Below are 24,966 nucleotides of genomic sequence, written 5' to 3'. Positions count from 1 at the left end.
AAAGCAAGAATTCTGTTATTATTCAATCCTATCACAGTATTTTAAAGCTGCCAAAATCACTCTCGATCAATGAATACACGTACTTGAGATGTATGTAGAAGGTATACAAAGGAGTATAGAAGAACAAGTTTTGCTGCTCTCTTGTGGTGACTACACAGGGAGATGTTGCATATGTTTGTAATGATTATACACACAGTAAACCCAAAGCATTTTTTTTTAATCTGACTCATGATGTTAACTAAAGTTTCCTTCATGCAGAAACTTCCCTTAAATTATACACTTAAGAACAATAAGAGAGTTCTGTTTGTCAACAGACTACAAGGATGCCCTTGTAGGAGGGTAAGAAAAATAAGATTATGTAAATAACATATTATATAATTAATAATATCAGAAGAAAGTTTTGAGAAAGAAGAATCTGAAGAATGGTTTAACTAGTCCGTCATAGCATTTTGTCAAATAAAATAGTGTTTAGAACATATTATGGACAATATGTCCATATTGTGTTTGTGACATTTAGTCACAATCAGAAACCTTTAGTTGTTGAATTGGATCAAAAAGTGCCTGTGGTCTCATGTTTTGCATTAGGAACTTGCATTAAGTATATTTTTTGCATTCAAAGGATAGATTTTGGGTGTAGTATCACTTTAAAGCTTAAAGTAGACACACTGGGGGTGTTTCTTGGACCGCAGGCCGCGGTTACCTAACATGGTGGAGTCTTGGCGGCTACCGATTGTTAGCATCCACCAGATGCTGTAATGGTAGCTGTCTCCTGACCCGTTCTCAGATCGATATCTTCCTTGCAAATTCCCCCGTCGTTCCATTCACATGCTAATCGTCTGCAGTTTGCCCCTTCAGTTGCTGGGTGACTTGAATTGTTCTGTGAAGGACATTAGTGTCTAACCTCTTTGCTATCGTTTTACAGCTCTCATCATTAAGTCTTTCCACTGAGGTTTTTGAATGGAACGGTATGCATGGTAAAAACAAGAAAGATGTCTAACTTGTATTGGTGCATCAAAGGCATATTTAGCTTTCCCTTGTGCAACTCCAGTTTTCCAGCCATTTTAATTCCTTAAAGCTGTAGTGAGTACCCTTTTGATATTATTGAATGGCCGTAACATTCACGCCATTGCCAAATGAGTTGCTACAAAGCTAATTAAGCTCCACACAACTCTCTCTGTATTCCTCAGTATGACTATGTTCAGAAGATTGTGTTGTCTGGTGACTTTCAAGCGCAGAAACTTGAGTGAAGATAATTACCTATTCTGAAGAGTCTGTTGTGTTTTTTTAATCCTCTGTGTCCTCCTTGGCTACTAGCAGCTGCATGGTGGGGGGTGGGGGCACTTGCGTGATCACGGAAGGCTTGTATTATGCAGATGCTCCAACAGTTTTGTTGTCACTTAGAATTCCTATTGGGGAAACAAAAACTACATACTATAATTTTTATAAAAAGTTGATTTAGAACAGATAATAAAACACGACAAACTGTCAGCTGAATACACTTCAAACTTAAGCTACTTAGGCTTGATGCAGCATGTTTTTAACGGATAAAAATTATCTGAACAGGCCAATGAGGACACACATTTCACACACATACCTTAGGCTGACGAGACAAAGGTGACATCCAATCGCACGAGACTGTGAGAAACCTTATATCACTGAATGGTGTCAAACACAGGCCTATCATCTCCGCTTAAGAACACTAGTTACTAGTGTAAGCGTCCTCTAATCTGAGCTGCCATCAATTTTTGAAGGTATCCATACATGTCTGTTTGTACTATTAAGCTCCTTAAATGGTGTTCTGTTCCTGGACATTGTGTCCTGCTTGACCAAGAGGACTAATTGAATAAACAGGGACGTCTGTTTTCTTTCTACCTCAAGTTCTGTTATGTGCGGAGCTCCCCTGGGGTCATCTGAGAAAAAAAACGAAACCGTGCGCACAGAATTCAAATCCATTCCCTTGGTTTTATAAACTGTATGCACAGATTCATACTCTGTGCCCTCGGTTTTATAAACGTGAGCAAAGTTAGAAAGATGTTCACAGATTTGAACATCCGGCTCAATTACGCTATAGCAAAATTATATTAAATCACAAATGTTGCATTTTCCTAACGTAGTAAGGTTAACAATGAAATGCAACGGCGACACAAAAATATGTATTACTCTAATGATTAAATAAGGTAGTGTCTCCAGACTTACCTCAATTATAACTTGTCTCCTGCTAGTTGTACTACATCACTTACTTTAAAAAAATAAATTTGGAGACACTACCTTATTTAATCATTAGATTATTAAATATTTTTGTGTCAGTGTTGTAGTTTACAGACGGTCCCTAAGCACTGCCGGCTGCTACTAGAGACCAAAGTTATTTCTCCAGGTTGGAGGACCACTGGTTTTGATGAAAATGAGTTTGTAGCTCATTGTTTACCTTACTACGTTAGGAAAGATGCATCATTTGTGATTTAATATCATTTTGCTATAGACTAATTGATCCCAGAAGTTTAAATCTGTGAATATCTTTCTAACTTTGCCCCTGTTTATAAAACAAATGGCACAGATTAGGAATCCATGCTCACAGTTTGTATATCCGAGGGAATGGATTTGTCTTCTGTGCGCACGGTTTAGTTTTTTTCTTCTCAGCTGACCCCAGGGGGCGTAGTTATATCTTCTTGTTACAAAGTGTAAAAATGACAACTTGTCAGACAATTTTAGTTTCAGCCAAGAAATAGTCAGAGTAAATCAGTGATATTGCTTTTTAATTTTTTTACACTTCAGTATTTGTACAAATTAATAAAGAAATAGCATTTTAATCTTTATCTTTCGTTTCTTGTGACCTTACCTCGTTAATCCTTACCTTTACACAGAGCCAGGCTAGCTTTTCCTCCGGTTTCCAGTCTTTATGCTAAGCTAAGCTAACATATTATATCAAATGTACAAAAATAGTCAAAAGATACAATCTATAATCATACCAATTATAATTCTATGTAAAATATACCAGGCTAAATAAAAGACAAAGCTACAAATCTCCTCAAACGGTCAGTCTTTAGTTGTCTGGTTACGCAGTGTGAGTCTGTGGGCTCAATATTAAGCTTGAAGGTGTGAATTTGTCTGCCTCTGTCAAAAATAATCATGCAAAGGATATATGAAATACATATCCTCCTAAATATAAAAAGTTAAAGTTAATGCATAAAATTGCCACATTTCCCTGCATGCCTGTCCCTAGAGAAGGTGACTTTAAGCACCAAATTGGTAATCCTGTGAGACGCTGGTCATTTCAAAGTGAATATCCGAGCCGCACAGAGAGCTTTTGTGCACAGCTTCACAATAGAGCTCTTAAACCCTCCAGAGGGGAGAAGTGGAGATGGGGGAGAAGTAGAATGCCCTCACCTGTGATGGTATAAAATACCTCCTGCGGTTATCAAGCTGTTAGTTTTAGAGTCACTCGTGTTGGTAGCTTGTTAAAGACTGATGCTCCTCTGACATTAGACTATTCCAAGGTGTTTTTCCTAAACAGGTGAGTCTTTTTTAATGACCACATTCATTTTTTGTTGAATATTTTCTAATTTCCAACATCTTCAATCTTCGCAGCATCGCAGTATGGCTTCTGTTGGTGCATTATTGATGCTTTTGCCTGTTGCATGGACATGCTCTCCCCAAAAAGCAGGTAACATCACAACTGTACACATTAGTTGGTAATTATGTGCTTGTGTCATGTTACCTACACAAAACCTCCTGCAGATCCTGTGTAATTCAAGCTGTCATTTGTCAGATTCAGTGGGAGTTTGACTAATGCAAGATGACATAATATTGAGTGTAATAAGGGAGTTATATGCAAAATGTTAAAGTTTTTACAGTGAAGAGGCTAAATAAGGATTAAATTATGTCTCTCTGATTGTGTCTTATTTTCAGACTATGTTATAGTGTCATGTTTCCCCAACGCCATCATTGCCAACGTCCCAGAGTGTCCTTACGGCTGGGAGATTGACCAGCTGTCTCTGGGTGGAGTCTGTTACTCTGGAACACACAGCCCAGGGTACTACCGCTTCACCATCCCAGACCTGACACCCAAAAACCACTCGTACTGCGGCACACAGTCTGAGGTGAGGGTCACATTATCTGTAGTATCTAGCCATGGAGAAGAGGAGTAATTGTTTCAATAACTGGCCCAGCTTCATACATCTTCCTCTGATGATTTTGCCACTACCACATTTTAAGGAAGGTGATTGGGATTAGTTTGTGGTGCTTCAAACAATGAACATTGGTGTTTGAAAACCAGAAATAATATTCCTGTTTCTTAGGTTATGGCAATTAAAGATAAGCTCATTGTACATGGAAATGCCTTCAATACAGCAACAAGTTAATTTAAAGAAATAAAAAAAATAAAAAAAAAGACAGTAACAACAACAAAAAAGAGAGGAAAACTAAAACAAACGACAGACCAGAAAAGTCACACCTCCTCCAAGGCATGCTCTGTCACCTAATGTTAACAAAAGTGTGTTTTCCCAGTCAGGAAGTCATGTCTCCAATTATTTCGACACCACTTGAATGCAGCACAAACGCCCTATCTCGCACCCACACAGGTGTTTTAAGTTAGTCTGGCCGATTAGACTCTTTTAAAATTGAAGGTGGGCCGGATCTTTGATGGGAACTTATTAGGTCACAAAGTCTTTCTACCAACAAGGGTGACAAAGGTGTCCTTTGTCCCGCTATTACAGGTGCAACAACACTAATAGTGGACTCAGGAAGATGTCAATCACTCAGTATAACAACACCGACACAGTCCTGGAAAAGGTCCATGCAGCCACATTAACTATGAACACCGGTGTTTATAGTTAATGTGGGCCTCTATTGAAAGTGGAAAAAAAAAAATCTATCCGGCACATTATTTGACTACGCTTTAAATGTAATGGTTCCATCCTGGGCCTATGCTAAACCATTCCACCAACTTTAATGCAGATTGGGGCAAGTAAATGTTATATACCGTAATCCTGCTGAGAGACAGAAAAACAGACAGATGGAAAAAACAGCACCTTCAACCACAAAAATCTGATCTATCCCTTTATGTTTCTGTCTCACATCTTCACTTTTAAACATAAAAGAGTATTGACTACTGAATTCATATTTTTCTCTGATGTTGATTGTTCTCCACAGTACATGCCAGGGAAAGACCCCAAGTACGTCTTCTATAACTCCATCGTGTCCAACGACACGTCGCTCACAGTCAGAAACCAGCCGGTCAACTACACCTTCAACTGCATGTACCGAGCAGCCTACCTTGTAAATAATGCAGTGTTCAGTCAAAGGTAAGCATCAATCCAAGACACGCGGAAACCACAGTTACCGTGCGGGAGAGAAGTGCATTCTAACCCAATGACTTGCAGTGTTTTTACTAAACCCTCTGCTTTTTCCAGAGTGGCTACAGTTTATGTCAACAACGGGAGTTTAGGCACTTTTAGCTCACAGTTGTCTATGAATGTGTTCCCGGTGAGTAGCCGCTCACAGATTCAGTTTATCCTGTGGAAGTAACATGTCGAATGCCTTCATGCAATTTCTCTAGAAATCTTGTTTAATAAATCTTGTGCAAAATGGCTGTCAGGTAAAATAAACGTATAATTAGAAGTTATTTGGTGTACGATTAAGATTTTTTACGGTCATATACATGATTTGTAGAACTCAAAGTTCCTGAATGCCAAGGACGCTCCTTATGTGATCGACGCTTCTGAGATCGGTACTGAAGTTTTTATCGGCATTGAGGCAAAAGGACTAAGTACCAGGTATATAAACACATTTGTCCCTAAAGATTTTTAAAGATTGTTCACATTAGGGGAAGTATATTCACGTACAAATGGAGTGACATGCAGGAAATGTTTGTAGAGAGAGGAATAATTAGGAAGATTTCAATATGGAGAAACATAATGACAATAATAGGTGAAGTACAAAACAGAAAATGTTAACTACAAGGGCAGACCTCCACCGAGGCAGGCTCCAACCCAGTGTTTCTCAAATGAGGGTATGTGTCCCCCTACGGGTACTTTGGAGGACTTCAGGGGGTACGTGAGATATTTAACAAACTGTTTTAATAATTACAAGGCTGTTCAGAACATTGTTCCTCTTCATGTAGACTAGTTTTCCTACCAAAGATGTGACATATGTGTCGCCTTCTTTGGACCTATTCTTGCCATTCTTCCTTCTACTGTCCTTCTACTTTTAATTTATTTCTCACTTTTTCTGAAGATATGTCCCCGTTTTTGAAGTTTTTGATACTATTTTTGACCTATTCTTGCCTTACTTCCTTCCTTTCTACCATCTTTTTCCAAGATTTGATTTATTTATTTATTTTTTACAGTTGTTTGTATTCTTTTCTCATAAGCATTTAAATGTTTTTTTTTTAATTACAAGGCTGTTGTTAAGTAAATCTATTGCTGACAGCGCTGTACTTTTCCTCTTTATCTAGACTTTTTTTTTCTACCAAAAAGGATTAGCACTGGTCAGTGGGTAGTTGGCTTAAAGAAACAGTTCAAAAAGGCTACATTATTAAAAAATGGTTTGAGAACCACTGCTCCATCCTACAATGTTAATGCAGTTTGAATTTTCCCAGTTGCGGACTCATTTTTCCCATTATTCTGCCGCCATATGAACGGAGCACAAATGCCCCATCTTGCAATGTTATGGAAAGAGATAAATATTTTGTGTATCTGTCCAATGGTTCGGTTCTGCTTCAAAATTTCATGGGTTTTTCACCAACTTATCTGTTCTGTGAGTTTTCCGTTATGTTGCTGACAGACAAACAACTGAGCTGAGAATACAAGCCAGAAACGTAAATGAGTTTTACCTGTTATATTCCTGTACCTCTCAGATTCAAAGTTGTTATAAACAACTGCTGGGCCACTCCTACTCCTTACTCAACAGACAAGAAAAGGTGGAGTCTCATCATTAACAGGTACAAAGTAAAATATAAAGTCCCCTTCTTCCTCAAAACTGAGTTGTATATGAATTTGAATCATTTGTCCACAGTCTGCCTATGTGTTTTAACGTAATTAATTCCTCAGAGTTGTAATAAAAAATCCTGTATGATGTTTTACTGTGTAGTTAGTCTCACATTGCCAGACTTTCCTCCATAGTGCTGCGGAGGAGGTTCTGGTGAGTCCACACAGCATTCCAGGATGGAAGAAACATGGGGTTTGGTGTATTGGCATTTCTTTAATCCAATCACAATCGTCTCGGGCGGCGCTAAATGCCACCTTGAGCAACGGCGCCTCTGCAAAATAACCTTGAGGAGGAACATTTTTGGGTGGAACTTGTGTACATTTCAAAGTTGTTTTAGTCGTGCATAAGAAAACTCAGATTGGACAGATGGTCTAGTTAGCTGTCTGGATTTACCCTGCAGAGATCTGAGGGGCAGTTAACCATAGTCCTCAGAAATCGAATGGTGTTTAAAATGCCAACACAAAGAAAGCGGAAGGTACCGGACATCCAGTAGAATTTCCCACAGGACCTGAACAATCCCGGAAGTGGAACGTCGTGGATATAGACTACAATGTAGTTGAATGTGAAAGAATACTTCTCCAGCAGATTCAATAGAAATCTAGGTTAAACCGTTTTTTGTCTTCCAACAGCTGCCCCTCCGACCACACTGTGATTATTTTTGAGAACGCCAAAGACAGCCGCTCCATGTTCAAGTTCAGTTCTTTCCGCTTCCAAAGGCTGGAGAAGGTTTCCACCGTCTGGGTTCACTGTGAGGTCCAGGTTTGTGATGGAGAGAGGCTCGTCTGTCAGCCAGTGAGTACAACACTTTGATATCATATCCAACATCAAACCACCGCAAAACATGATTATCTTATTTCTTTCTCTCCAATCATAATCCATCTTCTGTCCTTTAGAAATATCACATACAGTACAGTATGTGTTTCTGTGGTGGAGAGTAAGTACTGTACTTAAGTACAATTTTGAGGTACTTAATTTGAGTATTTCCATTTTTTGCAAATAAATACTACATTTCATAGGTAAATGTTGTTCTTTTTACTCCATTTACATTCAAATGTAATTGTATGGCAGACACTTTTGTCCAAAGCAATGTACAAATGAGGCAGAATCCAAATATATGACAGCATTATTTTCTTTGTTATATTCATGTTTTTTACATATAAAAAGCTTTTAAAATCGAGTTCCCGGTGATAAAGGCTCAATCAGGGGTTCCCAACCTCGTTTGGCTGGTGAGTTTTTAGCTAATTCAAATTGTTTAACTTCAGAAGATATCTACTTACCCAGTTATTCCACAGCAATACCAAAGATTAGAGAAAACTCCAAAGAATTAATATAGATGTAGTTGTTTTGCATTCTTTTCTCTCCCAGTCATCATCTCACGACCCCTTTAGATTAAACTCGTGACCCTTTGGAGGGACTCGTGCCCCAAGGTTGGGAACCGCTGTACTAACTGTATATAGTTAAAGCTAGCTCCACCTCAGTCAACTAAAACCCTGCCGAAGCACTGATGCAACAATATCAAAAATCTGATAATGTCTTATGTAATTTATCAGCCATAGTGGATATTTTAATGCAGAATGAGTATGTTTACTTTTGATACTTAAAGCACATTTAGGTGATAACACGTCGGTACGTTTAGTTGTAGGATCTTTTATGCCGGACTTCTACTTATTTGGTCGGTTGCTGATAAAGAGTGGGAGGGAGGAAATAATATGTGGTGTACAGTAGACAACCTCACCTTTTAATAGAAGTTTAACAGAAGTTTGTCCTCCCAATCTGTTTGGGATGTTGTGGTTATTCTTAGTTTAATGTGACAAAAATGAAACTCTTGTTTCCTCCTTGTCTCGTTCCTCGAGGCCCCCTGCTCTGTCAGAAGTCTGTCATTGGACGCAGAGCCAAGTGGAGGGATCCTTTCTGCCCAGTTTCACATCAAAGGTACAGTACAGTAACATCCTGGGGGGTTTGGAGCTTCCCACAATATTAAACATCCCTTCCAAAGTTTCGAGACATTTCACAACACCGCCCTTAACATCAATCTGCTCAGTAAAAGTCAAACATCCAGGTGAAGTTAACATTATGTAAAATAAAACTATTGAGGTGACATTAAATAAATAATAAATAACAACTGTAGCGTTCCCCTCTTTCAAATGAAGAGACTTAAATAGCTGACTGTTCAATTCAAGGTACTTAATGTTTTTTGTGTTTTTACTGTCTAAGCTTTATTTTGTATTATGATGTCTATATCTCTTGACAGGAATTGATTCCTCCAATAATGGACACATAAAAGGTAAACAAATATGATGTAATGATAAATGTGATTGAAATTGTATTTGGAGTCTAATATTTAGACCTGTGGCCAGGATTTTAAAACTACTGATATTTAGTTCATTCAGTTAAAAGGGAACAATGTAGCTTTTTTTTTTTTAGCTTTATTAACCTTAACTGAACAGCTTTGGAGTCATTGGAATGGTTATATGACTTTTTGAGTTGAATGGTGTTCGTCTTGCCCCCCCCCACCCAGCGCCTGTGAGCAGAAAAACCACAGTATATTTTCTTTCTAATATGGTGATTTGAATGCTGTTTCAAAGCTTTCTCTGCACTACCAAAAATCTAATTATGGTTGGAAATAAAAATTAGCTGACCTACAATTCATTATACAATTGAGAAAACATGAAGTCAGTGCTAACTACGGCTTGGCTATCCCTGTTGAAGGTTGGTTTTTCATTTGATCCGATCTGTATTTTCTTTGCCTTTTTCCACCACAGGCACTTCACTATTCCTCCTGCTGGCAGTCCTCATAAACACATGTTGTGATTTAGTAAATGGATCAAGAATGTAGTAAAAACTTATCTTCATGCCAACCCACATTCAGATCAGTATCACACATAGATATTATATGTAAGTAGCACATTTATTGGATAATCTTTTAAAATGTCACATACATTGCTTCACTGCTTACTCCAATAAAGATTAATTTACTTTTTTTTTTAAAGAAAGATCCTTGTCCCTTTTGTATTTAATTATGCACAAATCTTTAAAACCTCTTCCAGGAATCCTCGGAATGTTGGTAAATAAATAACCTATTTTAATTAATCCATAAATTAAAATCTCTCTCAACATGGCAGCAACAAAATAAACATACTTCAGATGTCTAAGCAAACTTTGATAGACAGTATATTCACATTCTAGAACATATATTTCAAAAACAGTTTGACTGCATGCAAGTGCACGATGCTCGAGTGTGATGTGTGTACTGCTCAAAAACACGAGACTAGAGGCTCGTTGGCGCCTAACATTCCAGATATCTAGCAGGCTAAATATGTGGAGCTGGCGAGGACTCGGTCAGGGAGCTAAAGCCAATGAGAGCACAAGACACAGGCTGAAGGAAACAAGAGGGTTAGGTCGCCTGTAATTTACTGTAAGTGTTGCAACATTGCAAGTGCAACATTGACCAAGGTTGTTTTACGTTGAGAAAACAGGCAATAAATAGTAAAGAGACCTGGGGGAGAAGGCTGACTTGTGAACACATGTCAACGACAACTTCTCCTAAATGCTCCTGTCTTCATTTTCTTCTACAACATGCAGCGCTTGTTTCTAGCGGACATCCAAAAACCAGGTCTCGTGGATGTTATGACGTCATGTCCCTTGTCACTTCTCATGTGTGTTTCTGTGACAAAATGTAGTGTAGAGACTAAACTGGAGGATTCCTCCTGGCATTGATGTCAATTTATTGACCCTCTTAACGACTTCCTTTCCAAAAACACATTTAGTGACATCGGACCATGATGACAAAAGGGAGATATATTGTACTGTAATAGATTTCCATGCATGCTGCTCGGAGTACGGTTATCACAGTCCACGGCTCTTCTGCCAACAGTACAGTGTCTCTCGCTCTCTCCCTTTCCTCTCAGAAGGCCGGCACAACCGTTGAGCTTGATGCAAACTATAAGTGATGACGTCACCATTAAACAAATGACAATAAGCTTACATCTAGCGACTTTTGGAGCTAGTGCTAGCTACTTTTTATTGGAAAAGAGTTGGCAACACTGCCTCTTGGTGAAAGATCTTGTAATGTTTGAGCCCCTGTCGCCGGTCAGTCAGGCAGTGTGAAACCAAAACAACAAGAGAGCACGTTGAGTAGTGTGAAAATTATAGGAAACTGGCCACTTTAAAAGTCTTTTAGTGGGAACTTGGCTTTTTGCAAGAGTCTGAAAAACACAAGGGTTGTTATTTAGGTTTTCAGCGCTACAATTTGTATAATCAACCCAGTCTCTGTTCACAATTTGTCTCCTATTTACAAGACGTTTTGAATTCTGTGAGACCTACCGAAATATTCTTTTCAGATATTCCTTTTTCAAAAATCTGATCAGAATGTACAATTGTTCTTTAAATCTGCATTGTAGTCGTCATAGTTTTGGCCACGGTTTTCTGCGTCCTTTTCTCAGCAGCTCTGACCATTCCCAGTTTCTAGAGCAGAGATATTACAATTAAATGTACAAAATACACCAACATGAAATAAAAACATACTAACTGTAATTACTACATACCAACTGTGCTTGAAAATAGACTTGTCTCTGATGGCTGTCTTTAAAGTAAAAGTTAACGGTACCTCTGTCTGTAGTTTGAGACTGTCAGCTGGTGGAGAGCTATGCGCAATAACAGGAGGACTAAATCCCTCCTTGCTCAGCAGCCAGTAGGTCTTATGAGATCCTTTACCCTGTCATTGACACAAACACACACGTTCAAAAACATAGTTTGCATGTCTCATTGGTGAAAATAAAACTAAAACATGCAGATTCTTAAGTCACCTTCATTTCGACTTCCCCTCTTTCCTCCAGCACAAACGATCCAGCCTGGACCAAAATGTCCGCAGTGCACTGAGATATATGAATCCTCAGAGCTACAAATATACAGAAGAGAGTGTCAAACCGGAATAATAAATACACAAGTAAATAGATTTAAAGGAAATAAAATAAAAAATGCATATATAAATAATAAATGCAAATATAATCAATAATCACAAACAAATGAATGACAGGAATAATTAAAAATACATTATTTAATCAATAATTAATACACTACAGGGGTATATAAAAGAAGAAGCAAATTAAAACAGAAATATGAATTTGTCATGATCAGTATCATGGTTAAAACTATTAATCCCTACATTTATTTTAATATGTTTGGAACATTTAAGGGAAATATTTATATATTTATAGATTAAATTATTTATTTTTGATTCTGATTTTAAAAGGCAACCTATCATGAATTGGTGTCGAGATATTTCACTCAAACCTACAGTATACTGGGGTTCCCTACATTGACAACAATCCCTTTTGTTCGCTGCAACTCTTAGTTCTTTTAAATCAAGGCTGAATACCTTTTATTATGTTGCGTATTTTAAATGGTTGTTCATTTCTTTAATGTTTAATTTTTTATACGCCACTATAACTTTTACTCTTGTGTTTTATCAGTTTTTTTAACTAAGCACTGTTGCTGAAATAAACCTGCCTTGCCTCTTGTGAATAGCCTCTGCAACGGCGTGACTTCACTGCACTTACGTAAGCTGTTACTTTCCATGCGAGAGGCCATGTTCACCGTGTCACCAAAGAGACAGTAGCGAGGCATAGTGGTGCCTACCACTCCAGCAACCACTGGACCTACAAAACCCACAACAAACTGTTTCTGGATATGCATTCAAACTTCTCAAATCTCAAGTATTTCATGTACAAACTTCACCATTGGACTGTAAAGAAACTCTGCGAACTTAGATGGAACCAGTTTTCCTGTACAATGCCTGTCACTTTGACTCACTTTTTACTTAATTATAACATTTCTGGTTCATTGAAAATAATAAGTGTACAAGAATATGAAAAAATAAGAAATAATGCATGGAAACTGTACAAAGAATGCCATTTTGGCAGCCAACTTTAGTTAACCAAAGTACATTATAAAGGGAAACAGGCAAAACAAAAACAAATACTTTGCACTTAATAAAAAGTAAAATTAAAATTAAAATGTCCTACCAGAATGTATCCCAATGCGGATTGCAAGACTCTGTGTTGGCATGTGGTGGATTTTGAAGACCTTGATGGCACTCAGGAAATGCAGCGCCATTGTAGAGATCTCCAAAGCATGCTGGTAGCCATTGGTGATGGGTAGACCACTTGCTACCATATATGCATCCCCAATTGTTTCCACCTTCCAAAGAGGACAGTTTTAGTTTTACTGACAATTCTTTCGGGGGTGATTTAAGGGAAGTAGTTTTTTTTCTGCCAAACGCATTGTGCAATAAATGAATCTTGACATTTTAAAAGAAAGGTTTAGTTTAGCCTAATGGCTTTCTTCTTGCCAAGAGTTAGATGAAACCATCAATACTACTTTCATGTCCGGGCAATAAAAAGGAAGCTATAGCTAGTTAGCTTAGCTCAGCATAAAGACTGGAGACATTTAGCCTGGCTCTGTTCATAGGTAAAACAATTCATGTTAAATGTCATTTGTTTTAGTGTACACAAAAACGAACTTGCATGTGTGGTTAAGTGGACTTTAGAGAAGCGTTAGTTGTCTTTCTTTATGATTGTGTTACATTTGGAGGAAGCCAGCCAGGCTAGCTGTTTTCGCATCGGAGTGTGAATGTGTGTGACTGTTTATCTGATGAGCAGGTGGCACCTTGTACGGCAGCCTCGACCACAGTGTATGAATGTGTGTGAATGGTGAATGTCTCCTGTCGATGTAAAAGCGCTTTGAGTAGTCGTTAAGACTAGAAAAGCGCTATATAAATACAGCACATTTGCATTTACATTTACATTTCTAGTTTTAATGCTAGAGCTAAGCTAACCAGCTGCTGGCCATACCTTCATATCTAATACACACACAAAAGTGAAAAATGACAAATAGTCTTTTAAAAAAGCAACGTAAAGGGCGCCCATGTAGCTCAGTTGGTAGAGCACGCGGCCATATACTAAAGAGGTTTATTCCTCGCCGCAGAGGTTTCCTGCATGTCTTCCCCTTTTCTTTTCCTTTAATGCTGTCCTGGTGATTAAAGGCAGAAATACCCATAAAATAATCTTTAAAAAATAATTATAATCGTCACTGATTCTTTGCAATAAAATCCCCACACATGGAGTTTTACTGAAGCATGTAGAAACAATACACAAACTCATCTAGCACACATATTTTGAAAATGTATACTCCCTTCAATGCATAAAGTTGAATGAGAGAATAAAATCGTTGTGTCACTTACTTTATAGACATCGTATATCTTGATGATGTCGTCAAAGAGGCTGTAGAGGTCGTTGAGGAAGGTCACCACCTCCATCGCAGAGCTGACGGAGCACATGGACGTGAAGCCCACTATGTCGGAGAAGAAGATGGTCACCATGTCGTAGCTCTGAGGCTCCACTGACTTCCCCGCCATCAGCTTTTCAGCGATGTACCTGTGCCCAATGAAGCACCAGCACTGACAAGGTGAGGGATGTAGTCATGGACACCTGTTCAACCGGTGCCTCCAGCCATTTGTGTTTATATGACTTTAATGGGTTGATAATGTTTTTTAATTGTATGCATAAAATGAAGATAATTAAAAGAATAAGTAATGTGTCAGGACTCAGAAGAGGTCAACAAGCCACACGCTTTCAATGCACATAGATATGTTACCTTGGTAACATGCTGGAAAGTAGCATGTCCGCACGGGTCTTCTCTACTGTGAGCTGATTGGTCCTCTCCTCCACCACCTCCTCCAAGTGATTTGCATATTTCTCCAACTTTTCCACCATATTATCCAAGATATTTGCATGACTACAGTACAAAAAAGTCATGATCACCTCCTTTAAGGAGTGTTTGGTTTGAGTTTGTTCGTTTGTTAGACAGCAGAATGTCTCAGATTTTCATTTTCATTTTGATAATGCTTTAAACATTAATACATGAGCCTTTATGAACATGTTTGCTTTTGACTCCTTAAAGGGTAATTCTGGTATTTTTCCACCTGGACCCTATTTTTCCATCCATTGGTGTCTAAGTAAGTGAGTGAGTACAAAAATCTTTGAAAATGGTCCAGTATTGGTCAAGAATGCTGTAACCAGCAGCCGCAAAACCGGGCTGTCGTGTTATCCTAAAGGTAAATTGTTTCTGTCCACTAATAGTGGTGTTTTTGCTATTGACAGGCTCCAATTCCATGTAAATAAACAATACTTTTAGTGTATAGAGCCAACATATTTTCACATGTAAATTCAAAAGTTTAGGGTTTATTTCAGCCAAATCAGAGTGGTGATTTTTAGAATAGTGGAAAGACAAACCGAGACTGCCTTTGATAGTTTTGTTCTGTGTCTGACTTTGAATGATTTGTGTGTTTTATGATGATAACAAATTGTGGATTTAAATTAGGTCTGGTGGGTTTGGCTGTTTCAGGGGCGTTTCATGTTAAACAACAAGGTCTCTTCAACAAAAATGTTGACCTCTTTAAGGATCTTTTAGAAATTAGAACAATAATCTCAGCATGTCAGTAGCAAAACAAACACTTTTAGTGGACATAAGTTGCCGGTGCGCAATGACCCATTGACGGTAGATTGCAGCTGGTTTCCCTGCGTCAGTGGCAGTGGTCTTCCATAATACTGAACCAATTTTAAAAATGGTTGTACTCATCAGTCACTTAGACACAAACAAATGGGAAAATAGGGTTTTAAAATACAGAAGTTATCCTTTAACTACTGCGCTCACTTAAAGGACCAGTAAATAGGATTTAGTTGTGTCTAGTGGTTAGGTTGCAGGTTGCAGGTTGCAACCAACTGAATAACCTTTCCCTTACTCCTCCCCCTTCAAGCTTGCAATAGAACCTATGGTGACCTGCAGGTAATGGAAAAACATGTAAAAAGGCCATATGAAGAGCCAGTGGTTTTTTTCTCCACTTCTAGGCAACGGTAGAAATATGGCAGGGCAACATAGCGGACTCTGTGGGAGAGGACCCTGTCCCTGCCCAATCTAGTGCAGAGATGGTTAGAATAGGGTCAGAATAGCGCATTGGTCAGGGAAGACAACCAGAACAAATTTTGTTTCCAGTACAGATCAGTTAATGACAGGGCCCGCACCCTATTTAGATATTAACGGGTCACTCTAAGCAAAAACAGGATTCCTAGTTTCATTTGATTATACACTAATGAAAACTTACATTTCTGCCAATAGATCCCTGTAAATCCTACACACTGGTCCCAAAGTAAAAATGTGGTACATGTATCTAGTCACTACATTTACTTTAAAGGACTAAACAGATTTATAAAATTGTACAGCCTTGGCAAAGTTAAGCGCTCTCTGAAGGCTTCCAAATTCATGACAACAAGCAAAAAGTAAGTCAAATTAAGGTGCATAATCATATTACATACTGCACCTGCAGACCCAAAGTAGAAACATGGAGAACAATTTATTTTCTCACAGCATTTCGGAGCATAGGAATACAAAATGTCAGAGGCCTGACCTATTTGGGCTGTTGTTCCTCAGCTGTCTTCGTATCGCCGCAAATGGCGGTCGGTGGTCTGGGTTTTCATTCCAGCAGGCTTTCAGCAGTATATTAATGTTCTCATCACACAGCTCCTCAGACAGCTCTGGTCGGAGGTATTGACCTTGGAAAGGCTTCTGCAACTGCAAGATAATCTCTAGAGAAAACATGCAGCAGAAGAGGAATAATCACAGTGTCGGGATTTTGCTTTGAGGTCCTTTAAGCCATGCTAGCAACAACTAGTTAATGGATTGCCAAGAAATTTGGTAAAAAAACATCCATGTCCAACTAAGGATTAATCCCAGGAACTTTTAATCATTGTGAGCATGTTAAATGTGGATGTTAGCATTTAGCACAAAGCGTCTCGCAGAGCTGTTAGCATGCCTGTGCATCATTTACCACTATGTAAATGAATAAGTGGCTAAAGAAAATGAATGAATATGCTTTTTATCATGCTGACCTTTGGGCTCTAGGTTGACTTCATGATACGGGCCACACTTAGCATTGTACATGAGTTCCCACATGATGATGGCAAAGCTGAAGATGTCAGCTTTGGGCATCCCATTGACCTGGAGACTGACTTGTCTCAGGAGCTCGGGGGCTGTCCAGTACAGTGCTACAACAAATCAAATCACCTCACACACATTATGGTACATTTCTCCTTCAAATTCAATTCCAACATCGATGCAAATATATTTAGGATGACAGTTTTACTAACCTTCTGGGTTTTCCAGTGGGATGATCTTGTTTTTTTCGCCATATTTAAACTCCCACAGGCCGAAGCCAGAGAGTTTTATCTGGAGCCGACTGTCCACCAGACAGGTGCTGGGCTTCAGGTTCCCGTGAAATCTCAAGTTACTTTTGTGAATGAACTCCATTCCCTAAAACATAAATAAACACTGCACCATAACTGCAGTTTATGTTTGTTTGAAAGGTAAAAAATGTCATGTTTGACCCTGTTTTTCAGGTTTTATGTTGTGCAAAGAGTTGTTGTACATTCAGGGCTGTTTTGTAACAACAGTTGACGTGTCTAATTTAATGCTCTCTGTATGTATTCTGGAATTACTTTTAAGCAACCTGGGAAGAGTTTATATTCTAAAAAGCAAAGCAACAAAAAAAACATTGGGAATTTTATTGGTTGATTTCAACAATTTTAAGATGTTAAAATATTTAGGCTGCACAATTTATCTTTTTTAATTTTTTATTTTTATCCTCGCAATATCAAGTGGCCTAATATACATACAGACTCTTAGATATATTTTGTACGAGTTGAATTAAAATATATGAGTAAAAAACTCATTAAAATATCAGTCATTCTTTTTTAGTGGTGCCTTTTATATTTAATTCAATGTTCAGTTTGTTCAATAAAAGGATTTTAGAAATAGTTTCCGTCATCTGAAAGTAGCAGAAATGCAGAACTGAGTACCTTTTAATTTTATCATGTAATGTTATTATTATGATATTACATACATTACATGCATATTGCATCTACCATATTTTCCTCATAGCAAGCCCTACAAAATATGATGACATTGAAACCAATCAAATATGAACCAGACGTTTATCTCTTCATCTGTCCCAGAACGGAGATTGGGTTACTCTGGCTGTTTGAAGAAGGCTTTGTCATACATAAACATACACTACTTGTATTTTTTTATTTATTTACTCATATTTCTTACTGGCCTTATTATTTATAAAATACCATTATGAAATGTTGTAGGCTTTATCAATGATAAGTGTCTCTCTCATCATTAAATCAAGGCAATGACATGCTACTTAAATGAATTGACTCACATTAACAATGTCATAAGCAAACGAAAGCTTGAACATCCCCTCCAGATCAACATCTGTCGACCTCAGAACATCCTGCGGAAAAAAATAACAGCGTTTATTGAGTAATCAAGCGTTTATTGTTAATTGTACAAAACATTGTGTATAAAAAATTTGAAATGGCAAAGGAAACACACAACACAATGCATGTGAGTTTAAAAAGGGCCGGGGTAAATGATAAAAGTTTAAAACCATTATATGAAGTGAAGTAGAAGTGTGTGTGCATGCAGTACGGGCGGAGACGCTGACCTTCAGACTGCCTTTCCTGCAGTACTGGGTGACCAAACAGACATTTGGTGGCTCGATGCAAACACCAAAGAACTGAACCAAGTTCTCATGTTTCATTTCTTTTATCTGTCTTAAAGAGTTCAAGATGGTGAGGCGCAGAATATGTAATTTTATAAATAAGGAAAACACTACTTCAATAGTTCACTAATATATCTTCAAGAATAACATCTTCAGCATTTAAAGGTCCTATATTTTGCTCATTTTCCGGTTCATACTATTTGTTTACATGCTTTATTGTTAAAGCGCCCATATCATGCTCATTTTCAGGTTCATAATGTATCTTGAGGTTGTACCAGAATAGGTTTACACGGTTGAAAAAAAAGAAAAAAAAACATGTTTTGTTGTACCGCACATTGCTTTAGATTCTGTTATAATCCTGTGTGTTTAGGTCTCTGTTTTAGCTACAGAGTGAGACATCTCACTTCTTTACTATCTTTGTTGGGAGTTGCACATGCTCAGTAGCTAGGTAAGATCGCATCATAACTCTTTCTCTAACTTTGGTTAGTACGAGGCAGGATTAGCTGGGAGACTTCTAAACGAGGGGCACTTGTGGAATAACTGCAGAACAGGGACAGGAAGTAGTTCTTTTGGAGATAATAGTGAACTAGTGTGTGTTATAGCAGTGTTTTGTCATTGAGAACAACCTAGCATGCTAGCGCTAGAATGTTACGGTTTGCCATCTCGTCTCGGATTTTTATGTAGAAAGCCGTGCAGATTTTGAACAGCTCACCTGGAAACTGGAGGCCGTATCTCACTCAAAACAGCATGGATAGTTTTTTTCCCAAGTTTCTTTTTTCATAATATGGGCACTTTTAAAAAAGAAACGTTTTTTTCTCATACTATTAGTCTAAAGATACCTGTTGAGCGTTTTAATACTTTAATTGTATTTATGTAGCACCTGGACATGGAAATTTTACTTTTTACAATATGGGACCTTTAAACTAATGATATTTTTTCTTCATGTGAACACTGTGCTATGACTCTTTTTAGTTTATCAGAATAAAAAACAAAAAACAAAAGAAAAAGGTTGATCAGTAGAGGGACTTTACCAAATTGAACTCTGCAATAAGGGAAGGTTTCTGGACACTACAGTGAGCATGGTTCTTGATGTACTTGATGGCCACTTGATTTCCCTACATTGAAACACATTACATCCAATAAGGGTTAACACTGACCGTGTCTTGACATATGAAAACATACTGTAACTCTCAACATGAACCTGTAATTGCCACTTATGGATACTGTGCCACTTTAAACTCTGGTACCTGGTAGAGACCTATGGTGGTGTAGACATGTTCTCTCCCTGTCTTGTCCCTGAGGCCATAGCTGTTGTTGGAGAAATTAGACTGAGAGCCGCCGCTCCCACTGTGTCTGGTGGTGCTCAGAGAAAAGCCCTGGGATCCCTGGAAGACACAAAAACACACCAAACAAGCCTGTGAGAACAAAGCCAGGCATGCAAATACACTCTCTTTGTAAAATCTACAAATGCATGCTCATGCACTTTTTAATCTTGATGTGTTTTAATGAGTTTTACTGATTTATTCCTGATGACGGTGATGTTGCTGTAGTCGATCAGCCACCAGTAGGAGTCACCGAGCTTCAGCTTGAGACGTAACTTCTGCAGAGTGAGGACTCCGATGCACATAACTGCCAGCAGACCGATGATGGGGAAGGTCACGAGCAGAGCCAGCAGGGTGATGTCTGCGTCCCATCAAGACAGTAAGTTATGACAGTGGTTAACTTGGCCTGAGTGTTTGGTTTATTTGTGCCAGAATTCTTTTGAAGTGCAACAACATAATACATGCATTAGAGGGTTGTGAGTGGTCTAAAAGTACAATTAAAACTGAAATAATTGGTGTATTGCTGGTTTGCAGGAGGGCCATTTTGCAAGTGTTACTTTTACCATTACTGAGCCATTCACAGAGTTCATTGTTGAAACCACACTCTGGTTGGTCAGAGGGAGGTCTTCCTCTCGGCCAGACCAAAGAAGCAAACAAAGACGTTGGCCTGAAAAAAACTAATTTCAATGTGATTTCCCATAAATGTTTTCATAAACAAAAACTGCAAGATTGTTTGACGGTATATTTATTTATATGCATAGTTTACCGGACAGCTTTGGTCTGACTGTCAAAATGGAGGATGGGTACAAACTTATTGATGCCTCCCACGTTCTGCAGGTCATAAACCGAATAGTCCACATTTCTCTCCCCCTCGTTGTCGAAGTGGACTAGTCCAGAAGCACCTGCAATGATAACCAGTGATTTAATGGGGACTCAGTACCCAGGGCCCTAGTGTGAGGAGGGCCCAAAAAGATGCTAGAATGAATAGCTGTGAATGCGGGGAGGTGCCCATAGAAAAGGCCTTTCTAGAGGGCCCATAATGTTGTGCTACGCCCCTGACAAAATATTAAATATAAACTTTTAAATTATATTATGTGGATATATTCTTGGCACACTTTGGGCCCTTTACCAATTAAGCATTGTGAACGTCACAGTCTACCTATAGTAACAAATTATAATCCAATCTGAAATAATTTGCCATTCTGCAAAGTGAGTTTGTTTACTTTTGGTACTTGCAGGTATTTTTGCTTGTGTTGTAGTATTTTTGTTATAGTTTAGGTATTTTGCTTTGTTTTTGTTCCTCCTTATTTGGTATTTGGGTTTCTGTCTTGTCTCCTTGTGCTTGTGTCCTAGTTTCCTTCCCGGTCTGGTGTTGTAGTTTCTGTCTTGTGTTTCCCTTGAGTGTCTGCATGTTCTGTTTCCTGTTTTATTTCGATAGTCTGCTTTTCTGTGCTGTCTAGTCTTTAGTTTTACTTCCTGTGCTTTTTAATATTGTGGATTCCTTTTTGGATAAATGGTAAATGTGGTAGTTTGGACGTTTTTAAATAAATCTTCTACTAAACACTCTCCGCCTGTCCGCCTGTCTCTGCGTTTTGGTCCTCACTTCATTAAATTATCAACATTTTAGTATGTACTAAATGCTAAATACTTCCTCCACCACTCAAAGGTATATAAACCATATTTACTTCTTAACAGATATTCTGTAATTTCCCGGTTTAAAGCTTTATAAAGACACAGCTACCAACCATTAAATCGAATTTTGCTTTTATTTTTTAATCTCTGCAGCAGCTGCCGTCCATCACGAGGATTTTTGCCATCTTTGAGAACTTCCTTCAGTCCCATTGCATAAAGAAGCACTGCATCGTGCAGGTAGGCAGAGTACGGGCTAACCTGAAATTACAAAAATAAAATGATTGTATCTGTGATTCGATTTTTAAGCTTATTGAATGGTAAAGTGTTCCAACAGCTCATTAATACATGGATGCTTACCTCTTTTTCAGATGACAGGTTGCTGTGAAACGGATGTCTCTTTAGTCTTTCAAAAACTTGCTCAAAGAAGTCATAGTACTCGTAGCCGTCATAGGATTTCTGGCCGATAACGAAGGTCATGTCAAAAGCACTTACGGCACCTTGGTTAAATCTGCTGTTCAGGGCATAGGTCCACAAGTTTTCCTGCTCAGGAAAGATGGAGGATAAGACATTTGATAATTGTTTTAGTCCTTTATACAGAGTTTGGATTATTTCTAATGGTGCAACAACCTACATCAACTGAATATGCGTGTAACTGCTGTATAGAAAGTTTGACTCACCACACTGCCACTGACCTCAAAATGTTGCACCAGGAAGAACATGTAGTCACCATTCATCAGACCCTGACGATCCGCCTCCCGCAACAGAGCCAAGGAGTCCTTGCGGTTTGTTAGAATCACAATCACTGGAGTCCGGAGGGTCACAGGACAACAGGACACATTTAGTAGCCAAATCACCAGTAAAGAATGTGGTTGTGTTTTTAAAAAGCCAAAACCTACTTTCCTTCTTACCTCTGGCGACTGTTGAGATGAACTTAACATGTTCATAAACTAGCTGAGGATTGCTGGTATCAAACTTGACCGCAGCAGCCAGCTTGAATTTGTCTCTCAGCGGATTCTCAAAAGTTTTCCACAAAGCGTCAACTTTGTCCCAAGTGTTTGATTCCAATCCCCCTCCGATCATCGCTATGTGATTCCATCCAAAGAACTCCAGGGTCTTAACCAGGACTTCAGAGCTTCTTTTAAGAGGTGGCACAACTTTGATGTAGGAATCGTAGATGTCAGTGTTGTCCATTTTGGAGGATTGTCCCACAAAGCCAAACATGGGGATGTTCCATGTGGATGCAATGAGACCTGTGACCTGGAAAGCATGAAGATGATCCTGTAAACCACAAAAAAAAAAACAATACCATCCGATCCTGTCGATAATGTTCTAATTATGTAGTTTGTGATGTGCTCTTGCTCTTTCTTTCCTGCAATTACACACAAAGTTTCCACTGTCTTTGAACAACTGTAACAATATGCTGCTGTTGGCTCGCAAGACTCCTGTAGAATTCATCTTGTACAGCACCAGCTATTATGTTGAAAAAATAATCGGGGGTGCATTGGAGGACTAAATACATAGACGTAAAACAACTGTACAATACTTGTCTTTTTTTTGGGGGGAAAAAATATTTTTCTCATTTCATGACATAATTGTTTCATGTCTCTTGTTTATTACTTGCTGTTTCAGAGGGAATTCAGATGTGTCCTTATATGGGCAGCAAATTGAGGTCACATAACTACAGTAGCACTACTGCTGTGTTGCAGTGAATTTCAAAGTTTCAAGTTTGTTCCTGTAAATGATATGTAACGTCTGGCCATAATGCTATGCAAATTACAGTAACTAATTGTAAAGATGTTTTATGGGTGGTTTACTGGGCATGTTGTGGTATTTATTGTAACATTTCAGCACGGGTGTGTTTCTGTTGTTTAGCCTCCACTGATAGGGTGGACAGAATAACAGCACCACATCTTTGGCAGTAGACTAATACCACCACAAGGGAGGAAATCCTTTCTTCCTCTATCAGTCAAACTCCACAACTCATCCACCTCCTGTCGAGAGATGGACAGCAGGGACATGAGGCGCTGAGGGGCTCCAGCCTCCATTTCTGCTGCTTTGTTTAATCTCTCTCTTTATCTCCGAAAAACTGTCTGTTAATCAATCAATCAGTACAACTTTCCTGTTTATGGGATAGTATGTGCAATATCACTGACATAATGATGAACATTTAGAATTACCCATGTAGCCTAAGCCTATTGGTTCTTCCGATCCAATATTGTAGAAATAGTTATGTTATACTTCTCGTACTATTTTGGATTTGCAGCTGTTTGATGTTTTTATATTTGCACTTTAATCTTACTTTCGATTGAAACTGCTGCACAACAGTTTCCCTCTGAATAAATAAAGTTATATCTTACGTTAAAGTTGAGTCACCTCTCTAACACTGTTTTAACAAAAACATTGTAACCTTCTTGAAAGGAGGATCTATTGCAGGATTGTTGCATTAGAGTGCATTAGATTTAGCTCAGTGCAATTACAGTATTTCTTCAGTTTTCTCCCAAGTTTTGCATTTGCATAGATTATTTTACAAATGCCGTTCCAAATGCATTATTTTTTAGCTTGGTGTACTTAATAAACTGGCCAGTGCGTGTACAGTATATCAGTGTCACTTGCAGTGTTGGCATATTCTGCTCAGTCCTTTCAATTATCAGTGGACCACAGTCCTGTTTTACTCAGTATTTAGATATTTTAGTTAAGTAAAAGTAACATTACTGTGTAGAAATTCTTTGTCACATCTAAAAGTCCTGCATTCAAAACTTTACATAAATAAAATTATAAATGTATCTGCAACAAAAATTACTAAAAGTAACAACATAGCGTGTTTTACTTTATTTAAATTTAAATCTTAAACGTAACTAAATTTGTCACAGAAAGGCAGTTAAGTTAGAAAATACAATATTTACAAATACAAGTACATATTAAGCACAAATTGTAGGACTCCTTATGTACAGTATGTGAGTTAATGCTCTTAGTTACTTTTTACCTCTGCATTTCAGCTCTAAAGAAGTAACACAAAAAAAAACAAATCGAATGCATGAATTATCAATGAATCATACCTCGGCTTCTTCAGGACATGCTGGACCAAATAGCGCAGACACGTTTTCTGTCCACACCTGGTGAATGAATCCTCCCAGGGAAACTTTGGGTTTACAGTCTGTATCCATGTACACAAAATCCAGACTGTAGTTCCCCAGGAAGGAGGGATTAGTGTTCACCTTCTCCATGGCTATCTGTATGGCCGAGCCCAGCCGCAGAGCGCTGAAGGGGAAGGACATATTCCAAGGGGCCTGGAAGCCAATGATCAGCCTGTGAGAGCCGTTGGTCTTATTACTGATGACAGCGGCAGCCGTTAGTGTGAAGCAAAGCACCAATGTGTGCCTCATGCCAGGAGAATATACCGCCCTCAAC

At 38.4% G+C, this 24,966-nt stretch overlaps 2 protein-coding genes across 2 annotated transcripts; one reads left to right on the top strand and one right to left on the bottom strand.

Moving 5' to 3' along the window:
• The first annotated feature begins 3,575 nt into the window (after window positions 1-3,575).
• Window positions 3,576-9,913, top strand: tectb (tectorin beta). Its single transcript, XM_034860636.1, has 10 exons — window positions 3,576-3,661; window positions 3,907-4,097; window positions 5,149-5,300; window positions 5,409-5,481; window positions 5,668-5,771; window positions 6,854-6,937; window positions 7,614-7,776; window positions 8,838-8,916; window positions 9,236-9,268; window positions 9,747-9,913. The coding sequence occupies exons 1-10, from the start codon at window positions 3,595-3,597 to the stop codon at window positions 9,818-9,820; spliced, it is 1,020 nt and encodes a 339-aa protein (XP_034716527.1). The 5' UTR covers window positions 3,576-3,594; the 3' UTR covers window positions 9,821-9,913.
• A 381-nt stretch (window positions 9,914-10,294) lies between these two features.
• Window positions 10,295-24,941, bottom strand: gucy2g (guanylate cyclase 2g). The gene is made up of 22 exons (XM_034860807.1): window positions 24,615-24,941; window positions 22,467-22,815; window positions 22,251-22,360; window positions 21,916-22,098; window positions 21,672-21,816; window positions 20,693-20,828; window positions 20,490-20,593; window positions 20,121-20,287; window positions 19,852-19,989; window positions 19,636-19,719; window positions 18,548-18,652; window positions 18,263-18,334; window positions 17,187-17,349; window positions 16,929-17,084; window positions 16,448-16,625; window positions 14,638-14,778; window positions 14,225-14,417; window positions 13,008-13,182; window positions 12,543-12,641; window positions 11,790-11,881; window positions 11,529-11,698; window positions 10,295-10,331 (listed from the first exon to the last, which is right to left on the bottom strand). The coding sequence occupies exons 1-22, from the start codon at window positions 24,939-24,941 to the stop codon at window positions 10,295-10,297; spliced, it is 3,324 nt and encodes a 1,107-aa protein (XP_034716698.1).
• Window positions 24,942-24,966: the final 25 nt, after the last annotated feature.

The sequence above is a fragment of the Etheostoma cragini genome, chromosome 21, assembly GCF_013103735.1.
Source record: "Etheostoma cragini isolate CJK2018 chromosome 21, CSU_Ecrag_1.0, whole genome shotgun sequence".
NCBI classification, from domain to species: domain Eukaryota; kingdom Metazoa; phylum Chordata; class Actinopteri; order Perciformes; family Percidae; genus Etheostoma; species Etheostoma cragini.
Note: the sequence above shows the minus strand (reverse complement) of the source record. Positions and strands in the feature narration are given on the sequence as shown.

What these genes read in the sequence shown, in the direction of transcription:
- gucy2g (XM_034860807.1), bottom strand. Translation starts at nt 24,941, where the DNA reads ATGAGGCACACATTGGTGCTTTGCTTCACACTAACGGCTGCCGCTGTC. An exon ending in ACCTGTCATCTGAAAAAGAG is followed by an intron (nt 21,817 to 21,915) that starts GTAAGCATCCAT and finishes TTGTAATTTCAG; the next exon opens with GTTAGCCCGTACTCTGCCTA. An exon ending in AAGCAAAATTCGATTTAATG is followed by an intron (nt 20,829 to 21,671) that starts GTTGGTAGCTGT and finishes TTATCATTGCAG; the next exon opens with GTGCTTCTGGACTAGTCCAC.
- tectb (XM_034860636.1), top strand. Translation starts at nt 3,595, where the DNA reads ATGGCTTCTGTTGGTGCATTATTGATGCTTTTGCCTGTTGCATGGACA. An exon ending in ACTGCGGCACACAGTCTGAG is followed by an intron (nt 4,098 to 5,148) that starts GTGAGGGTCACA and finishes TGTTCTCCACAG; the next exon opens with TACATGCCAGGGAAAGACCC. An exon ending in AGAGGCTCGTCTGTCAGCCA is followed by an intron (nt 7,777 to 8,837) that starts GTGAGTACAACA and finishes TCGTTCCTCGAG; the next exon opens with GCCCCCTGCTCTGTCAGAAG.